Below are 21472 nucleotides of genomic sequence, written 5' to 3' on the forward strand. Positions count from 1 at the left end.
TGTCTTTTTCTTCACCTAACGTTATGTCATAGACTGCCCCATATTTCTGCATCGACTTCATACATTTTCTTTTTAATGGTGCCACCTTGGCCATTGTTTTGATATTTCACATCTTGCTGAGCTATTAGCTATCATTTGGTTCTTCCAGTAACTTTGCTATTACAGCTAATACTGCCCTGAACACTACTATGCACATTACTTTCTACTTTGTGTATCAGTTCCTTACAGTGTATTTACAAGTGTGGAATTACTGATTCAAGAGATAGAAACATCTTTATAAATCTTGATATAATTTGTCACCTTGCTTTCTCTAAAGAATTATTCCAATTTATAAGGTTATTAACAGTATGTAGTTGTAGTGATTTTATTGCCATCTTGCTGGCATTGTCAGTTCCTTTTTTTAAAATAAAAAATGTTGTATAGAAAAGAACTGAAGGGGTACCAGAATTATGACTACCAATGTCATCATTGTATGTAAGTTAACAACAACAACAAAAAGGGTAGGACATTTGAGATCTGCTTTGTCAGCTACAAGCTGACCTAAAATTCCAAACCATTCTGCTTCAATTTTGAACACTTTGACAATAAGCTCCATGAATAACTTAATAAAATAATGCAAATTTATGACATAATATGTGAACTGGCATATGCAGTTTATTGGAGTCTAATACAACTATCATTCACAAATAAAACTAAAGCAGGTTTATAGAATCAGAAGGTAGGTAGGAAGACAGAAAGGAGACCCAACTGAAAATATGCTTAGAAGTAGAGTGAACACATTTTTAAGTTACATTTAAACCTCATCATGAATAATCTCAAAATAGAGGGGCTGCATCAGTAAACTTAATGAACATTTTTTCCCAGGTGGATGATAATACTGAGGATCACTGGAAAGGAACTCTTAAAATTGTAATTACTTTGCAGAGCACTTAAGGAGATATTATCTCATTTGAGCACAAGTACCCTGTAAGGCACGTATTTCTAATTGTTTTGTAAAGGAATACATGAGGATTCCCTAGAGGTGATATGATTTACCTAAGGTCACATAGCTGATAACTAGTAGAGCAGTGACTCAAATTTACATCTTTGCTACCTGTGACCTTCCCATTACGTTTAAGGATTACTTTCAACAACTGTTATTACAATTTTAATCTACCACAGAGTTCTTTACTAGAAACAATTAATGAAAATGACCATATTGAAGATGAAAACTTTTCCAAAATATTAAGCCAAGAGATTAATTATAACATGATCTAAACTGGCATAAGATTCAGGAGATTCTGTCATTAAAAACGGTATAGAAACTCAGCAAAAACCTGTTTTCTTGACATTACATTTCTGTGATCTGGACACAGGAGTTCAGAATCTTAGGGAAAGAACACATAAAAATAACAGCAGAGCCTAAAATAATAGTATAGTAATGATATAATTCATAATCAGCATCCCTCTGAGTCATCCAAATACAATAAAAGTCTAGTTTTTGAAATTTAAAAACCGATGCTATGAAACCTCATTGTGGAAGACGGAAAATAGAAATTGGCTTGAAATAAAGGAATCTATTGTTTTTGGCTATGTGTTCCGCCTAAAACCACATTTCAAAGACTTCACTCCATTCAGGTTCATATCAACTACCCTACTAAAAGTAGAACTACTTCAGCATGTTACTGCCAGGGTAAATTCCTATGAGCAATCTTTTAAAAGTCTTTCATGTCCACAGATAATCTCTTGATTCATATCATCCTACCGTTTGTATCATCCTCCTCCAGTAAATTTACATTAATATATATTTTTAAAACCTTATACCTGAAAAAAGTAAAACTGCTCCAAAACCAGTTTTAGGGTGACTCTTGACTAGAAGAAGCCTTGAGAGGCTTTTCAAGAAGCCTCGAAACGTCTCCGGAAGGACAGGAACAGTGCCTGGGCCGTAATGGGGTGCCTGTCAAGGTGACTCTTGAGGTGTTTAGAACCAAATAAGTCTGCCCATTCCTTGCTCCTCCTGCCTCATGTTTTAGTTTCATATGCCAGGGTAGCAAAATGAGTCCTTCTTTTTTTATGATATCAGCTGACAGCTGTAAGCAATCAATCTAATTCAACTGACTGAAACCAGATTTCCCTCCCAACTAATATTGCTGCCTCTAACACTTGTGTTTCTTGGAACAAAGTGATGTGTTTATGTGAAAAAAGAAAAATAGAGTCATGTTTTATTTACATTCCAGGAGGTGTTTGGTTACCGGACCCAGAATCTCCGCAGAGCTCTCTGCCTTATAGCCTCCGTGCTTACCTGTGGGGTTCTTCTGCTTGTGTTCTACTGGAAGCCACAGTGGAGGGTGTGGGCCAACTGCATCCCATGCCCTTTGCAAGAAGCAGACACTGTTTTGCTAAAAACAACGGTGAGTGCCCTTCAGCATTGCATTGGTGGCACAACTAATGACTGGCCGGCATTCCAGAGTAGACCTTTCTTTACTTAAGCTTCCTTGTCCCCAAATAGGAGATGGCAAACTGTCCCTGAACCTACTTGCCATCTCTTATTTTGACTCAGGAAAGAAATGCCCTCCATGTCACCCTGGGGAAGTTTCTACCATGTCAGGCTAATTGTCAATGATTTAGCCATTATACGAGCTAGGGCTGTCACTATTATAACTCTTAAAGACAAAACTCATACAATCTTAGAACTCTTAAACACAGAAAGAATAGTTCAGTTTGCTGTTTTTTTTTTTTTTAAGATTTTATTTATTTATTTGACAGAGATAGAGCACACAAGCAGAGGGAGCAGAAGACAGAGGGAGAGGGAGAAGCAGCCTCCTTCTGAGCAGGGAGCATACTGTGGGACTCGATCCCAGGGCCCTGGGATCATGACCTGAGCCGAAGGCAGACACTTAACCGACTGAGCCACCCAGGTGCCCCAATAGTTCAGTTTTTAAGAATACATATTCTGAGGGGAAAGAAGACAGTTGAAACAGTTGAAACACCTATATGTCACTTTTAAGATAGCCAGAAAATGTTTTCTGGATATAAAACTCTCCAGTAAAGTGTGTCTTTCTCTGTATTCTCTAGCACAGTGGTTCTCAAATTTTAATGCAAATCAGTGACCTGGAGGGCTCCTTAAAACAGACTGCTGACCTCATCCCAGAATTTCTGATTCAGTAGGCTTGTGGTGGGGTTGAGGATTTGCATTTCTAGCAAGTTCCAATATAATGCTGAGGCTCTTGGTAACCATTAGTCTAGGTAGGTATTTTGTTGATTGTCTTATTAAATACATGACATTTGAAAATTTCATGGGCTGGATTGTCTTCTCTAGGATGAATTTCAAAGATATATGAGGAAGAAAGTTATATACCTCTACTTATCCACACTAAAGTTCCCCATAAGCAAGAATCCAGAAGAACCCGTGGTGGCTGACCACCACTCTGTCATTAACAAAGCCGTATTGAAGCCAGAATTAAAAGTAAGTAATTTTGAGTGCAATGTTATGGCATGTTTTTTAAAAAAAGAATAATGCAAATGTTTGTTGGATGGAAGTTCTGAATGTCACAGTGCTGGGCTGGGAATTGCAAGGTATCAAGGCAAGTGCACATGGCATTGGGACTTGGACCTCACTAACACCATGGGCTTTATTTTGTCCTATCACATTTGTAATTGCAGCTGCGATGTATCCAAGTGCAGAAAATCAGGTACGTTTGGGACTACTTGGAGAAGAGGTTTCAGAAAGTTGGGTAAGTTTGACTTTTTCTCAACATTCACCAGGGTATAAAGGAAAAGCACTGATATGTTGAATGCCATGAACTGAAGCATGCTTCTTGTCCTGACCACATCCTAGGCTACTGGAAGACAGCAACTCCTGCCACGACATCCATCACACATTTGGATTGGGCCTGACCAGCGAAGAACAAGAGGTCAGGTAGGGTTTGTGACACTCCCTGAGATAAACTCTGCCAGCAAAAAGTGAGATATCAAATGGCTTATGATCAGTGGACTGTTGACATAATGTTTCATCAGCCTCCTATAATCCCAGTTTATCTACCAGCAACAAAGATATACTTTAAGTTGTTCTCATCTTAGGCAAACTTATTAAAAAGAAAAGCCAATCAAATAATATTTGATTTTTCCCCTCTCAGGACTGCAAAACAGTCTCCTTTTTGTTGTCTTTTTTTATTCTTTCCTCAAAAAAATCTTGAGTCATTTCATAGATATCTGCTTCCTCATCCTTCAAATCCTCTGAGAGAAAGAAAGATAATACTATGACTGCATTTTCCTGTGAAGAAACAGCCTAGAGATGAGGATTTTGTTTGCTCAGGTAGTTGTGTCATTCACCATTGTATTGTCATTCATCATTGTATCCAGGCACCTGGAACAGTGCCTGATTCATGGTAGAAGTTTGATAGGTATTTACAGAATGAATGAATATAGTAATATATTTGTTGACCTATGAACTGAATGTCTCCTGCTATGCTAGGCACTTTGGAAGGAACTAGGGATCTAAGGATAAATAAGGCTTAGTCATTGCTCCAGAGGCATTCATCAACTATTGGGAAAGAGAGACAAAGAACAGTGGTATAATTGTCAGAATGAGATCTATAAGTGCACATAGATTAGGACATAATAGTGTAATAATAGTATAGAAATGCTTATGCTGCTCATTAACCCATGGAGATTTCGAGTTCCTGGTTCCCTCATCTGTCATCTGAAATGGTGAATCCTGATGAGTCTGAAAGTAAACCATCGCAAGCCTTCCCCAGAATCTTAATAATCACCTTCATTTCTTGCCCATTTTAAGGACATTTCCTGCCTGCCCTTCTTCCAGTCCATCAGAAACACAAATTCTCGGGGCGCCTGGGTGGCTCAGTGGGTTAAGCCTTTGCCTTCGGCTCAGGTCATGATCTCGGGGTCCTGGGATCGAGCCCCGCATTGGGCTCTCTGCTCAGCAGGGAGCCTGCTTCCTCCTCTCTGCCTGCCTCTCTGCCTACTTGTGATCTCTCTCTCTCTCTCTCTCTCTCTGTCAAATAAATAAATAATCTTTAAAAAAAAAAAAAGAAACACAAATTCTCAAGCTAAGAAGCAATCTGGTACTTAAAATACAGGTTCTTGGGCCCACCCCCATAATTTTGATCTAGTAGGAGTTAAGGGTGGTGGTAAGAGCAGAAAATGCACTTTTAGCAGCCCCAAGATTCATACACATACCAACTCTAAGAATTACCTATCTGCTGTTGTTTTTAAACTTTTCATACTGCCTGAACATGTTGAAAAATGAACAAGGCATCTAGATTCTGGCAATATTTGCAAAATGCCTTAGAAAGAATATCATTATATAAGATTTCAGATGCAATGCTTAATACTCTGAAACACAAAATATTTTCAAAGTCATTGAAAACATACTGGTTTAATAGCATTAAGTACCAGGTATGCAAAGAGTTGATCTAATTAGGAAATTTAATTGATTATCACAGATATACTTTGCCTTTGCCTAGGACACCATTTCCATAGGAAAGATTGCCCATCAATGTAGCTACCTCATGTTTGTCCTTATTTATCAAGTGCCAAGCTTTAATAAACATTTAAAAAACATCATACATAATTCAATTTAAATCTGGCCCATGCAGTAAAGAACTTGACAATCTAATAAGCAAGACAAAGAGTCATATATATATATATATATATATACACACACATATATGTATATATATAATAGTTTCCCAGATATGAAGAATAGAGGAGATAATGTCCTTATAAATATATAGGCAGATTTTATTTATGGCCTTTTTAAATTGGACAGTAAAGCAAGTAAATAGAATGTAAACTATTTTCCCCCTTAATTTTTTAGTGTAAGACTAGGGCTTTTTTTTTTTTCAAAAATTAAATGTGATCGATTCATTTGTTGGTTGTGTGATATTAGATTAATTTCCCGAATGGATATAAGCTTGCCTTTATGAAAAGCAAGGATGCAATATGAGCAGTAAAGGAAGAAGAATCACAAAATTCTCTGATAACAAAAAGCCACGAAGTCTAAATACAACATTCTCTTTAGGCTTCCTTGCCACCAGGCAATGATGGAAAATGCACACATCTCTGCAGCAAAAAGGCAACTCGGGACATCAGGAGAATAACATTGTCCTGAAGAGAACTTTTCAGAGGGTCTCAGGGAAGAAAAATGTACTAGGAGGTCCCCTGCTCCTATCTCTATTCATTCATGAACTGGAGGCCTGGGAACTTTTTTTTAATTCTACGAGCCTGCTCCCTGAAAATTCTAAAGTTCACTGAAGTGGGTCATGCCAGAACCCCCTGGATTAGCCTTAACTATTTAGGAAACTTCAGATCTCCCTTCCTGCCAAGGACTTCTTTGGTGGCTTATCAGAATGGAATCAGAGTGGACATGTGTGGTTTGAAAAAGGTCACTAGTGATTCTGACACAGTCCTACCTCCTTGAGGACCCCGACTCTAGCTAGGATTCACCATCTGGAGCCTCACACATATTCACCATAATTATTTGGTGAATAAATTGAAAAATGAATGAATGAACAAACAATAAAATTGAAAACAGACATAGACCATCCCAAAAGAAAGTATTTCTAGTCACTTATATTTGGTTTTTCAGAAATAAATACATCGCAGTAGATTTACTATTATGGAACGGTTGCCTGAAAGCTCAGTGATTCTCCAAGTGTAGCTTAGAGCCAACCCAGAAATGCTTTCCACAGCTTCCCTGTTAAGAAATATTTCAATCTCTTTTGGAGAGGGACCTTCTGCCTCCAAAGAAATTATACTCCTAATGAATAGTTCTGAATATTAGGCAAGTCTACATAATTTTATTCAGCCTATTTAGTTCTAAAAAGCCACTTGGAATAATTCTAGGATGACTTTTCCCTTCCAGCTTGTCAGATTTTTAAAGTCAGGGTGTGTAATCTCCTCTGTTCCTTGGAACTTTCCTCATATTTCCAGCTTCAAGACTTCCATTCCTTCTGGTTGCTCAGCCATTGGTCAATGTCCCTGAAAATCCTTCTTTGTGCTCAGACTGAGATGAGTACATGATCCCTAAATTTACAATATCTTTTGGCAAGAGATGGTGGAAAAGACCAAGCAGCAAGAGGTATGCCAGGCTGTGATCCAAACGTGTCTCAGACAAGCCCTAAAAAGGATAATCTATAGGCACTGATTAATCTGTTGGGTCTCAGTTCTCATGAGCTCCTCTCCTTTTGATGGTAACACCAGAAACCATGTCACCAGACAGAAAAAGATGAAGAACATCAGGCACTTGCCTTGTTTCTTTCTAAACTGACTTTTCACAACTGTGTGCTTCTATAGTTCTGTGAACTGGATTTTCAGACTTGTTAGGGGAGAGAGCATTCTAGACATTGCTCACAAAGGTCCTCATTAATTAATCCCAATATTTAGGGAACATTCTCTTTCATACAGTGTGCCTCTAGATATTAGAAAAACAGAGTTGAAAAGGCTCCATCCCTGCCATTAAAGAGGGTCTAGGAAATTTGAAGAAAAAGATATATAACTATATGCTACAATTCAAAGAGGTGCCTGCTACCACTAAGAAAAGGAGGCATGTTGGAGGAGAGGAAAACACAGTTAATTGTGCCTGTAGGACTAAGGAAGACTTGAAAGATAACTGGCATTTATTGAGAGCTTGTCATGCCCTTGGCACTTGTGCTAAATGCTTTACTTGTTTATGTTATATGTTACTGATAGCAGTTTTATCAGGAATGTGTTATCAAACCCATTTTATAGGTAAGGGAACTGAGGCTCACCCCTCATTCATTCAACAAATATTACTTGAGAGTAGTATATGTATTAGGCCCTATTTTAGGCATTTAAGATATATCAGTGTCTTCTAGAAGCCTATATTATAGGGAATGATAAGAGTCTTGTTGCATGCTTACTAACATGTAAAAAATTAGGTACAATTTCAGATTATCAACACACTATAGAGAAAAATGAGATAGGGTAAGGAGATAAAGAGAATCTGAGCTGAGTATCAGGGTGGCTGTTCTCAATAGAATTGTTAAAGAAAACTCCATTAAGGAAGTGCTATTTGAAGAAAGACCTGAATGAAATGAGAGAGTAGGCCATACAAAGATGTGGGAAATCTAGTTCCAGGTCTAGGGAGCAGCTAAGCCTTAGCTGGATTCAAATCCAGGTTTATTAAATCTCAGATTTCCCCAGCCTTAAGCTCGGTCATCAGATTTGACTCTCAAAGCCTGAGTGGGCCTTTATAAATTGAGGATTGTGGGAGGGGTATTCTAAGCAGAGAGATAGAGAGGGAGAAGACCAAGTTCAGGATTCTGAGAAGTTCTGACACTTTGCCAACAATAAGTTATTTCCACAGATTGCGGAAAGGATCCTGTACACCAAGTGGCTTGGTTACGTTCCCTTCCCAGTGTGAAGTTTGGAGACACATAACATTCCAAACCAGTAGCACATACTGTTTGACCTTTCTGTCTTCCAGCATCTCTGCACCTCAGGGTTTTCACATATGGGGTCAGAAAACCCTGGTTTGAGTCCTCTTGGACCGAGGCAAGCAATAATTGCACTTGGAAATGCATGGCTTGGAAGTCAGACAAATGTGGGCTCAGTGATGTCATGGCTTAGCTAAAGAACCCATAAATCACACTGCACCATTGGTGCTCATGGAGTGTGAAGTTGAGGCATGGAAAAACCAGGATGTGAAACCTGGATCTGCTTCTTTCTAGCTCTGAGACTGGCAGAGTTACTGACTTTATCCGAAGCTCAGTGTTCTTTGTAAGGATGGTAATATGAAACCTCATTGGGGTAATATGGGGATTACAGAAGATAATACATACAAAAGGCTAAGTGCAGTTTCTGACAGTCACCTGTGCTTAAAAGTTGTATTGTCACAATTAATACTAGATATGCATGCTTTTGCCAAAACACCCAAATGAATAGTTTTTCCCATTGGAAAGATGGGGATATTGTCCCTTACCTTTGGACCATTTGATTGACAATCAAATGAGAAAATCTTGTGTGAGAACTCTGTAAATTGTTAAATGTTACACAAACATAAGAGCTTCTTATTGGAATGTACATATGTGTGGATTTACAAAGGTTAACTGTGAAGACCATATGTCCTCTTCCAATTCATTATCTCATTCATTCATGTATTTATTTTCATATATTAAAGGCCTGTCCTAGGTGCTGAAGAGACCAAGGTAAAATTGATAAAATCTCTACAGTTAAGAGCAATCTCAAATGCCTGAGAATTCTGGGAACATCTTCAGATACGTGTCTTTTTACCTGTTCCTAGAATATAATTGAATTATTTAAAAAATAACTCAAAATGCCTTACTAACTTCATTTTGATTCTTGAGTTACATTGTACTTAAGATATTTTTTAACTAGGAAAAACAACTTTGTCCATCATGCACTTTCCTTTTAAAAATACATTAATTTTTTAGGATTTGCACATTAATTTTTGATTAAAGGCACAAAGTGCCTAGAGGGTAGAGCAGTGACTTTTGCTTAGTTTGGCTTGTACTCACTTACCAATGAGGTTTTAGATATGTTACTAATAGGTGATCAATCTCCTACAGAAGATTAGTGTGCGGGCCCAATGCCATTGAGGTAGAAATCCAGCCTATATGGAAGCTGCTTGCTAAACAGGTAACTAACTGTTTTTATCTATTTTTGAAAAAAAAAAAAATTTGGTTGTTTACTTTTTACTTCTTAGTACACTAGGGAATTTCAGGTAACACATGGATACTTTGATCTGAACAAAATCTTTGTTTCATATAACTTCTTTTTATTCCCTATTGTTTTTAGTCTATGCTTTCCTGTCCATAGAGGGTTTTTTTCTTTTCTTTTTTTAAAAATATTTTGATAAATATATATTTTTTATTCCAGGATTTTTAAAAAGATTTATTTGTTTATTTGAGAGAGTGAGCAAAAGAAAAGAGAGAGAGAGAGAGAGAGAGAGCATGAACACAAGTAGGGAGAGGGGCACAGGGAGAGAGAGAATCCCAAGCAGACACCCTCCACTGAGCATGGACCCTGTTGTGGGGCTCAATCTCATGATCCTGAGATAGTGGCCTGACCCAAAATCAAGAGGCAAACATTTAACCAACTGAGCCACCCAGGTGCCCCTATTCCAGGATTTCTAACTGGTCCTTTTCAATAACCACTTGTTTTAAAGTAAAATCCACTTTAAAAAAAAATCCCATCCCAGTGTGAGAGACATATTGCTGTTTCATATTTTCCTTTTTTTTTTTTAAATTATTTTCTTATGTTTCTGATGGTGGTTGTAATGCTGGTGGGAGTAATGTTATTACTTCTATGATCTTTTTGACTATTTTAAATGGAATTGTTTGGTCTTTCTCATGTTACTCTATCATATTAATTTTCTTGAGAATGATCTTTTTGTTAGTGAGCCCATTTATTTATTTTTTTTTGGAATATTTTCTTTGTGTGCTTTGAAGTTACTATTATTAGTGGTGGTGGTGGTGGTGGCGGTGGTGCTGGTGGTGGTGATGATGGTAGTGAAAGTGGTGATGGCGGTGATGACGGTGGCAGTGGTGGTGGTGGTGGTGGCTTCCCATCAGTGGGCCTTCCCCTGCCTCCATTTCTGTCTTTCTCTCTGTGTTCACTCACCCTCCTAGAAGGCTCTGAGTTTGCCTGCTTCTTAGTGGTCCCGGGGTTCTCCATTCAGAGCCAGGACCTTTCCTGAAGGTTGGGGCTCTGCTCCCCAGGATCTAGTAGACATAGGCCCTGAGCCAGTTGGGATTTGGCCAGGTTCACAGTTGCACTGTGAACTCTGTTGTTTCCTTCTCCACCCTCTGCTAGGGAACAGTTGCTGGTTGTGACTTTTCTTGGCCTCTGCTCTGGGGCAGGGGGGCAACCCTGGTTTGGTCTCCTGATAATTGTGGAACACTGTTGGTCTTACTCCCCACAGCACTGAATTCCTAGCCATCACTCTTCAGTACTTATGTGGAACCCAATGGCTGATTGTGCTGGCCTCCACTCCATGCTGCATGTTTCTAATCTATTTCTAATTAAAAATGATGGACATTTTGTTTAGCAAGACATGTTTTTCAAAATAATGTTTTATTATTAGACTTTTTTTAGAGCAATCTAAGGTTCACAGAAAAATTGATTAGAAGGTACTGAGATTTTCCCATTTACCCTATTTCTCCACATACACACAGTTTCCTCCACTATCAAAAAACAGGCTGCTTTTTAAACTTCTTATTCATGGGGCACCTGGGTGGCTCAGTTGTTAAGTGTCTGCCTTCAGCTCAGGTCATGATCCCAGGATCTTGGCATAGAGCCCCACATTGGGTTCCCTGCTCGGAAAGCTTGCTTCTCTCTCTCCCTCTCCCTCTGCCTGCTGCTTCCCATGCTGTGTTCTCTCTCTCTCTCTCAAATAAATAAATAAATACAATCTTTAAAAAAATAAATAAACTTCTTATTTATTTTCAAACTGCTGAAGATTCTCCCAGGTATCAATTTGGTCTATTTTGAAAGGAGTGGTAGTATTTTCTCCACCTACTTACTAAGCCTTTAGTAGGAAAAAAGCAGATAAAACTATTTTGTATTTGATTTCAAAAGAATATTGAACAAGGGAGCTAAATTAATTATGATGGTGTTGTTTCTTACACAAGAAGTATTTAACCAATTTTCTACTGAATTTATACAAACTCAAAATCATATTATCATTAGTGCATAATCTACAATTAAAACATTTTATACATGACAAAAGAGCTATAATTTCTAAGGAAAGCATGTTGCAATGGAAATAATAAGAAACATTAAGGAACAAAAGCTTTGTTAATGTACAAAATATATCCAAGGGTTTAGGAACTCTTAAGATAAAGCCTATTAACTTATTAACCTGATATCAGTTCATTTTCAGGACTAAAAGAGAAGTTTATTTAACATGTTAGAGAATTATAGAAGGTAGAGGTAGAAAGAGTAGCACTGGTTTTAGGTAATACTGCATCTAATTCATAATCATCATAAAGAGCACTTTATCTAGAAAATAATCCTTAGGGGGGCCTGGGTGGCTCAGTGGGTTAAGCCTCTGCCTTCGGCTCAGGTCATGATCCCAGGGTCCTGAGATTGAGTCCCGCATTGGGCTCTCTGCTCAGTGGGGAGCCTGCTTCCACCTCTCTCCCTCTGCCTGCCTCTTTGCCCACTTGTGATCTATGACTGTCAAATAAATAAATAAAATCTTTAAAAAAAAGAAAAGAAAAGAATCCTTGTTTTGCTCAGATGGGCTCTTTAATTCATGCTATGTGTGTACATCATATGACTCTAGCTCCTCAGGTTTGCTCTCTCTGCTATCATTAATAGTGGGGTCAGCAAAGCCAAAATGGGGACAATTGAGGGCTTAAAAAAAGTTAAAGGTGTTATAAAGAGACCAAAAAACTATGTGCATGGATGGCCAGCTTTGGGCTGGGGATAGATTCCACCCATGGTCTTCACCACAGCTTGGGTACAATGGTCCCTAAAGGGCAGGCCTGTGGTGACTTGCCTGACTCTGAGAGCATCATGCTAAGACCTGTGACATGAAGAGTCTGTTATTTTTAAATGACCTGGATACAAGTGCAGTCTTGCATCTTCCTCACACACCTTGACTCAATCTGCAGCATGTGATCACATGAAGAATGCAATAAAATGGTCAAAGCTGAAGTTTGTTTTTAAAATAGACTAAATTGGGGTCCCTGAGTGGCTCAGTGGGTTAAACCTCTGCCTTCGGCTCAGGTCATGATCTCAGGGTCCTGGAATCGAGCCCCGCATAGGGCTCTCTGCTCAGCAGGGAGCCTACTTCCTCCTCTCTCTCTCTGCCTGCTTGTGATCTCTCTCTCTCTCCGTCAAACAAATAAATAAAATCTTTAGAAAAAAAAAAAAGAGAGACTAGATCATAATTCTCTTCCACTATGGGTAAATACTGTTTAAAAAGATAACTTGTTAGATTTTGTTATTGATAAAATATTTTTTCTTTTTTTTTGTTTTTAAAGATTTTATTCATTTATTTGAGAGAGAGAGTGAGCGAGAGCGCATGAGTGGGGGGAAGGGGTAGAGGTAGAGGGAGAAGCAGGATCCCCGCTGAGCAGGGAGCTTAAAGCAGGATTCAACCCCAGGACTCTGAGATCCTGTCCCGAGCCGAAGCCAGACACTTAACCAACTAAGCCACCCAGACAGCCCTAAAATATTTTTCAAAGTTCAAAAGAAATAAGAATGATCAATGTGTGGTCAGGCTCTGAGTGCTTAAAATAACTTTGCTTCCACCATAGCACATTCCCCGTGCTTGACATTTTCTCTACCGAAATTGAGTTCTAAGTTAATTCCTGAATATCAGAGATCATTGTGTGTTGTAAAAAATTAAAAAAAAAAATTTCCATACAGAAATGACATCGTCCTGATTGCCACTAAGATCCATGCAAGTGACTGAAATGCAGTTTTTGTACCTGCAGGTTTTAAATCCATTCTACGTGTTCCAAGCCTTTACCCTAACTTTGTGGCTGTCTCAAGGTTACGTAGCATACTCTGTGGCCATCATCATCTTATCTGTTCTCTCCATTGTCTTAAGTGTGTATGATTTGCGACAGGTAAGAGCTGAAATCACACTGGGATTCTATTTAGCTTCTGGTGCCCACACAGCAAAACCTACGGGATATCTACTGAGAACAAGGAGTTGCTTTGTTAAACTTATGTCATAAAGCAAAAAGCAAGGTCTTACTCAATGAGGGATCTCAGGAAAAGTGCTTCAGGACTGGCAGGTAGATGAAAATGTTCTTGTAAAGTCTGATTATTGACTGAAGGCTGAATGGCATACTATGTTTGGAAGGACTCTTAGGTTGTGTCTGAATATGTTGGGAAAGAATGCTGTGATGGGTTAATGATGCCAACATAGTAACTTTCCGTTATTGTTCATCTTATAGCCATTTAAAGCCTTCCTTTTTTTTTTTTAATCAGTCTTATAAATAATATGACAATGCATTCTGAAATAAAATTTCCTGGAATATTACTTATAATCCTATAGTCCCTGCAAGTCTCAGCTTCCCACAACATCTTTCTAGAAAATGTTCTGCAACTTTGCTTAAGAGTCATCAGGCTGAACCATGAGGCCACTCCAAAAAGATGTCTTGCTGTATTTATTGTATATTTTTTGAAAACTTGAGCATGGAATTAGCTTTGTATACATGGGGTTGGGGGGCAGACGGTGGTACAGCACAATGTGTCAGTCTGTCAATCCTACTGACCTGCTGAAACCATCTCGTCTCCAACTTCATCCTGCATTGAGAGGGAAGGAACTAAGATCTAGAGTGCTTGTTCCAGGTCAGAAAGGGGGTTCATGAGAGAGTCGGGGCTTCTGGCTCCTTATACAACAAAATTCTACTGCATAGGCAATACTTCATCAGCAGAAAGCTAGTACTGCAGCTGGGGATGGAAGTCGAACACACGTGTGAGAAGAGAGACGAGTTCTAGATATCTGCAGAGTAAGCTCTGAGCACGTGTCAGTAAGGCAGACACAGGGTGTTGACACAAGAGTCACTGAAAGGGACCTTTTATTCCAACTCTATTTCAGTCGCTCAACAAATATTAGGTCTAATATTGGTTCTTTATCTGGTTTAGATCCTACAAATTTTGAGTTATGAAATGTTGGATGAGAAATGAAAGAGAAGCAATAAGTATGTAAAAAGTTAGAAAACAGAACCTAAACATGAAAAGTTAAATGAATGGAAATTCTATGAACTAGAGAGAGAGGATGACAGGGCCCTGTTTTGTTTATTTGTTTCTGTTTTTTCTTTTCTTTTTTAAAAATGAGTGCCCATGTGTGTTTTTTTCACAAACTAATTTAAATCACAAAAATATTAACAGTGACCCATAAACTGCCTTTGGTGGTGGTGAATACTTTCTTCCTGGCTGCCAAGTCAGGGGGAAGAGTGACAGTCCTTTCGGTGAAGTCTAAGCATTTGGGCAAAAGCATGAAAATAGATAATAAAAGGATCATAAAAGATCTGACACATTCTGCCAGCCAAAATAGGAAACCATTGTGTCCTAAGCTTTTACCTTGGTCGTATGATAAATGTATGTAATGTGAAGCCCACAAATAGAATTTATAGTTCCCAGATTTGGAGAAATCTTTGCTTTATTAGAATATCTAATTTGATACCTGCAAACCATTCATACACTTTCTGGCTTAAGTCAAACATCAGTGAATACGATCCTACCCTCACATCCTTCATTCCGCAGGAGAGACAGCTACATACATTCACTCAAATACATCATCACAAACCATCTAAATGTTCTCAGGAAAAATAAAGAACTGTCTGAAGACTTTTGTGGTGCGGAGATCTTATCTACTCAAGTTAAAAATCTCCCCCTCACCTCTCCTATTTGTGTTACTTGACACTATTATAATCAGCTTCTTCATCTATAAGAGGTGTGTGTGTGTATGTGTGTGTATGTGTGTGTATGTGTGTGTGTGTGTTGATGGTACAGCTGAGAGAATTAAATGGAACCATGAATTTGAATATTTATATTCCTGGTACATAGTAGATACTCACCAAATGTTAGTTCTTGTTATCATCAGTATTACTGTCATTGTTTTTATTATTATGTCTGGAGTGGGGAAAGTTGCCAATGGACAGTTGGGAGTGGGCACAGAGCTGGAAGGGAGGAGCCCTATAATGTGAATAGGGAAGCGTCATGGGAATATGGGGACAGGCTGCTAACGACCACTGGCTCACTCATTGTATGACTCTCTGGACTCTGTTTTCCCTGGATTCACTTTCCTCAGCTGTAAATGGTGGAGGCTATACTCTATTTTTTTAGGTCTCACCATGAGGGTTCTATTATTTTCCCCGGGCCACAAATAAGGAATGAAAAAGAGCCCTTGAAAATTTCAGAACACTACTAAGAAATTTTCTGACCACTAGAAATCTGGGCACATGTGTTAGACTGGAGTCACTTCCTATTAGACCCTTAGGTGCAACTATTAGGTGTTAGCCTACCTATCAGATAAACAAATCAGGTCAGGATGTGTACAGATAATAGAAACCTACTTAAACTACCCTAATCATCCAATGGATATATATTATAAATATGTACCAGTAGCTCATAGAACCCAAGGACATAAAGTATAGCAGACTTCAACAGGGGCTGGACCCATGAACTTGGGTTACTCTCTCTAGCCTCCTACCCTTTGACAGGCATGAAATTAAGTACACATATTTTGGAGCAAGTGCTCTGCCTCCCTCCTCTTCTCTGACCATTGAGAGCACCCCGAGCTCTAGCAGCCTGCAGCTAGTTTGTTCCACTGGCTCTATCCTTGCACCGGCACACATAGTTGGAACAGGGGTCACCAGACTCTGGAGAAGCCAGTTTGTTGACAGGAATGATGCCAACATAAATTTTTGCCTGGGATCCAAGCCTAAGGGCTTGAAGCTGTTTGTTATACTCTGTTAGGAATGTGATCTGAGAAATGCTGCTAGCTAGGACCAGAGTGGCTACCTTTGATCCCTGTGTGGGAACAAACAGAGAAAACACTATGCAAAGAAAGAGCAAAATAATGAGCCAAATACACAGTGAAACACAGAGGTGAGCAATATGGAGTCCAGGGGAGAGGCTGAGGGAGAAAGAGAGGGTAGAGGGAGAAAGAGAATGAATGACCTGCTCCTCATAGCTTTTCCTGTTTCTGCTGGGATCCCTTGAGACCCCTGGCTTCACTTCCCACCTTAGGTTTATATGACATCCCTGCATCTTCACAAATTCTCACCTGCCTAAGCCAACTTAACAAATTTCTGTTATCTGTAATCAATGGGTCCCAATTAAATGGGGTGTTACCGCATGCTATGTTACGCCCCCCAGAATGTTTCCACATATTTCCCCCACTTAAATACTGTTTTTGTTCTACACATTTCCCATCTACATGTTTATGACAAACTTCAGTCTCTCTTTTAAAATTTCTTTACAGGGGTGCCTGGGTGGCTCAGTGGGTTAAAGTCTCTGCCTTTGGCTCAGGTCATGATCCCAGAGTCCTGGGATCTAGCCCCGAATCGGGCTCTCTGTTCAGCGGGGAGCCTGCTTCCTCTTTCTCTCTCTCTCTCTGCCTGCCTCTCTGCCTACTTGTGGTCTCTATCTGTCAAATAAATAAATAAAATCTTTAAAAAAAATTTCTTTACAATGTCCATTTCTTCACTTAGAACTTAGGTATAACTGTCTTGAGGGAAACAGAAAAGAAATATGGAGATTCCTGGGGGAAGGGTTAACAGAAAAAATAGGTTTGATTCTTCACTCTAGAGGGCAATGTTTCAGTGAGAGAATTACTCAAGTCTCCTAAGCTCTTGACCTATTAAATCAAAATATTCAGGGTAAAACAGGAATCTGTGCTTTTTCACAGTTTCATTACAGGTAATTGCTATGCATGCTAAAAGTTTAAGAGCTATTGTTCCAGGAATCCACCAAAGGATAATTTCAAGCACTAGGATCCAAATACATCTATTTAGTTATTTATTAAGGCATCATCAGTGGATGTATTTTTCACTCTTTCTACTCTATAGGATGCACAGAAATACTAGTTTATATGGAGATTTATTTATATACTTATTAATTTGTTTTATTAAAACAGGAATGTACTTTGAATATTAATCTGGAACTTGTATTTTTCACTTTACAATACATGCAGTGGCCATCCACCAGGTAAATAAATAATTCTAAACCATGTTTCAAAAATCATGGTGTGACATTCCATGGTATATCATAAGTTATTCAACAATCCTTTTCTTTATGGAAAATAGGGGCTTCCTCCCCAATTTTTCCATAAGTATGCTGAATTACACACAACTACACTATAGATGTATCCTTACATTTTAGTGTTCACAGCTTTTTTTTTTTTTTTTTTTAACAAAGCAACCAAAAGCCACATTGTTGAATCAAAAGATACAATTTTGGATGTTAATAGATACTGAGATATTATTTTCTTCAAATAAAATAACAGCAACATATGAGAGTATCCATTTCCCCAGATTCTCACCAGCATTTGGTGTCATATACTAATGTTTATAATTTTTCAAGCTACCATTTTTTAAATTATGTCCCATCGTTGTTTTAATTTACATTTTGCTGATTATTGGTGAGATTAGACACATTTTTCTCTAATAGATATATGCATTTTTCTTTTCTATTTATTGTCTCTTCATGTCCATCGTACATGTGGAAAAATTTCACTTTATTAATCCATCTTTTTTCTTTTGACCTTGACTTTTCCCAGGTATTTAAAAATGTGTGTAGTCAAATATGTTTCTCTTTTCCTTTTCTGGGTTTCCGGGTTTCCTGTTTTGCTTATCAAGTTCTCCTTTTCCAAAAGTAGGTATGCTCTGTTTTTCCATTTGTAGCTTTCTTAATATTTATTTTAAAATCCTTAATGAATCTTGAACATTCAGGTTCTACATTTTAATAGTTCCGAAATGCCTTTGCTTAAAGTAGCAACTGGCCTGGGAACTTCACTTGAACACAGTACTGCCCAAGAGTTCTTTAACAAAGAGACACTAATCCCATTAGCATCTCCCATTTGTTAACAAAAGCTTATCTGACCCACCCTGTAAAGCGACTGGTAACACCACAGCAAATAAGCCAATTTCCTGATACTATCTTTGCAGTGGAAGTCACAAATCCCCAACAATCAATATTTCTTTAGCTCTTCACTATTTAAAGTGGGTTCCCACATCCGTAACAGGTGCTTGTGTGGGGCAGGGCAAACTCTAAAAGGATACACTTGTGACGGTTGTATTCTCCCACCACCAGAGAGGGAAGAGCAGGAACAGTCAGGGAGGGGAAGTGATTTGCTCAGGCTTGCGGTGTGATGGTGGCTATGCAGACCATGGCCCCAGGTTTCCTGATTCCAAGTCAAGTATTTCACACCGTCCCACTGAGCAAAATTTCAAAGTGACCTAGGAGTTTCCTTGGAGCAGTAAACCGTTGTTTGATCATTTTATTACAAAAAGACTGGGGAAAGGCTTTGCCAGGATTGGAAGGACCATCTTCGGCCCTCTCTAAATCCTGCTAAACAAATACCAGCCTTGAAAATTGCAAGAGGGGAAGTGGTGGTGGCAGGAGTGGAATAAGCTATCATTCTCTATCTACGCTAGCCCCAAATCACGCCGCAAAGAGAGAGTAACCTTGCCTAAGCCGAGAAAAACCCCGTGGCAGCCCCTAACAAGTTTGGCGCAGGTTGAGTGAAAGTTGGGTTGGCATTCAGCTGTATTAACACTGAGCTGATTCGCACACTCCGTCGCGGGCTCCACAGGCCGCTGCTAGAAATAGCGCGGAGAGTATCTGACCCACCGTGCCTTGCCTTCAGTCACGACGGAACTGGACTCAAAAGATACCTGAGTTAATGCCCTCATTACTTATCTCTGGAGGAAATCCAGCCACAGCAAACACAAGGACACACAGCAACAGATGCCCAGTAATAACAATATGCAAATTAGTCTTGGAAACTGATCCTGGTCCCACTAAACAGGGACGGGAGAAACCAGAGGGGGCCTGAGGAAAAGCAGGCATCACAGCTTCCAAATCAGGGCAAGCATCACAGCCCTCCCGTTCTCCTAACTGGTTGGTTGTCATAGAAACCCGCGTTTGTAGAGTTTCCTGGTACATTAGCTGGAAGAGGATGCTTACATTATCCTTCTCCAGTGTTGTTGGGAGGAGGAAAATAATTCAGTTCTATTAAATAAGTGTTTGCTGAGGGCCTACCATGGGATAGACTCCCAGGGTACCTGCATGAGTACTTGGGTCTTCTTGGAACTGCCTGCTTCCCAGGGGAGACCTGACGAGAAAACAGCTGTAATGGAATGTGATCAGTTCACTAATACTGGTAGGAACACAGACAGCGGAACAATTAATCCTTTCTGGGGATGTTAGTGACATACAGGGTGGAGGTGACATTTGAGAAGGGCTTTATGTGAAGGATTCGGAAGAGTTTGCTAGTGGAAAACCTGGGTGAGCATTCGGAGTATGAGCGTGAACAAAGGCGTGGAAGCATGACAGGTCTCACAGAACGCTAAGCCTGATGAATAAATCCGGCTTGATGCCATAATGAGTTTTGAGAGTTACAGTCAATCATTATGAACTCATACTTCACCACTTCCAAATGTGTTGATTATCATCCTCTTAAGCTAGGTTGAAGTTATCATGGCATTGACTAAAAGAGTTTGCTAAGCAAGAAAGTAACTTAAAGAAATTTATAAGGAAGGTTATTTATCTTCTTACAGGAAAAAAAGCTATTTTCAAGCACTTTAGGAGAATGTATTCACCAACAGAAAAGGCTTTAGAGCCAGATGAACTAGGGTTTTATTGTCAATCTTAATACTTAGTAAGTGAATGATTGTAAGCAAGTTACTTTAACATTTTCAAGCCCCTATTTTGTCTTGGTTTTGCTTTTGTTTGGATTTTATTTTGTTATATGTACATTGGAGATGATAACATTTTCATTGTTGGATTAGTTTGAGGAGTAGAAAAAAAAAATCAAGCAATACATTCCAGCTGCTCACCCACTGTGCCTGGCACAGAGTAGTTGCGTAATGTTCTAAACTGTTTAAAAATAATAAATGTGAGCCATTAGAAACGCTGGGTATTTTCTCTATGAAGCCTTGGGGGCTTTGAATAAATCTCTGATATGCAAAATAAATCAGTATCAGACCATGCTCAGTTTTGGAAGATAACTGAAAATGATTCAATTCAATGTCACTTGTTCAGGGAGAAGGAACAACTAACTTATCATGTGAAATTTCTTACATAGGGGTACATGGCTGGTTAGTGTGTAAACCTGACCCACAAATCAGGAATCCTGACTGAATCCAGTTTTCTTGTCACAGAACGGAGGCTGACTTTCTCACCATTATCCATCATTAAAATGGATGCCCCATTTGGCAAGCCACAGGAATCAATTTAAGGCACTGAATATGTACCTAACAAACAGTAATATCACTTCTTCCACTCGGTTGGTCCAAATGTTCGAAATGTAGCTTTTTATAAAAAACTGAAGTAAAGAATAAATTGTTCTGTATAAATAAAAACACGGAATTTATTATATTTCTCAAGAGGAAAGTTACATAATCGTGTGTAATGCTTGTCTTAGTCTGGTGACATTGGCTACCATCAGCTAAAAATAATCAATAGGACAGATAAAAATAATTGACCCTAACATCTGCAAGGAAAGTTTTATACTTGCATTACGCTGGGCTGTGTTTCAGTACTGTTGACAATATTCCGATCTCTTCCGAGTATCCAGGTGAGCCGGGCTGCGCCCTTCAGGAACGCCCCAGCTGATGGCGCCCCCTACAGTCTATATGGGGAACTGTGTGGAGAACATACTCTCACCTCTGCCTTCCCCTCTTCTGAGTTTTCCCAGGAGACTGCCTCCACTTCTCCAGGCAGCTTCCAATTCTTTCACTTTGCCCAGGGTCATATCTCAATGAATTCCACCCCAAGCAGATCTTCCCAGCTGACG

At 39.1% G+C, this 21472-nt stretch overlaps 1 protein-coding gene across 1 annotated transcript in view; it reads left to right on the plus strand.

Moving 5' to 3' along the window:
* Nucleotides 1-21472, plus strand: part of LOC111155035 (ATPase 13A5) — a 106582-nt gene that overhangs the window by 12313 nt on the left and 72797 nt on the right. Inside the window, 6 exon segments of the mRNA XM_022515049.1 lie at nt 2217-2390; nt 3299-3445; nt 3643-3713; nt 3818-3898; nt 9552-9621; nt 13431-13565. Of these exon segments, the coding sequence (XP_022370757.1) occupies nt 2217-2390; nt 3299-3445; nt 3643-3713; nt 3818-3898; nt 9552-9621; nt 13431-13565 (678 nt within the window).

This window comes from Enhydra lutris, unplaced genomic scaffold (assembly GCF_002288905.1).
Source record: "Enhydra lutris kenyoni isolate GAN:26980312 unplaced genomic scaffold, ASM228890v2 scaffoldscaffold39, whole genome shotgun sequence".
Classification (NCBI taxonomy): Eukaryota; Metazoa; Chordata; class Mammalia; order Carnivora; family Mustelidae; genus Enhydra; species Enhydra lutris.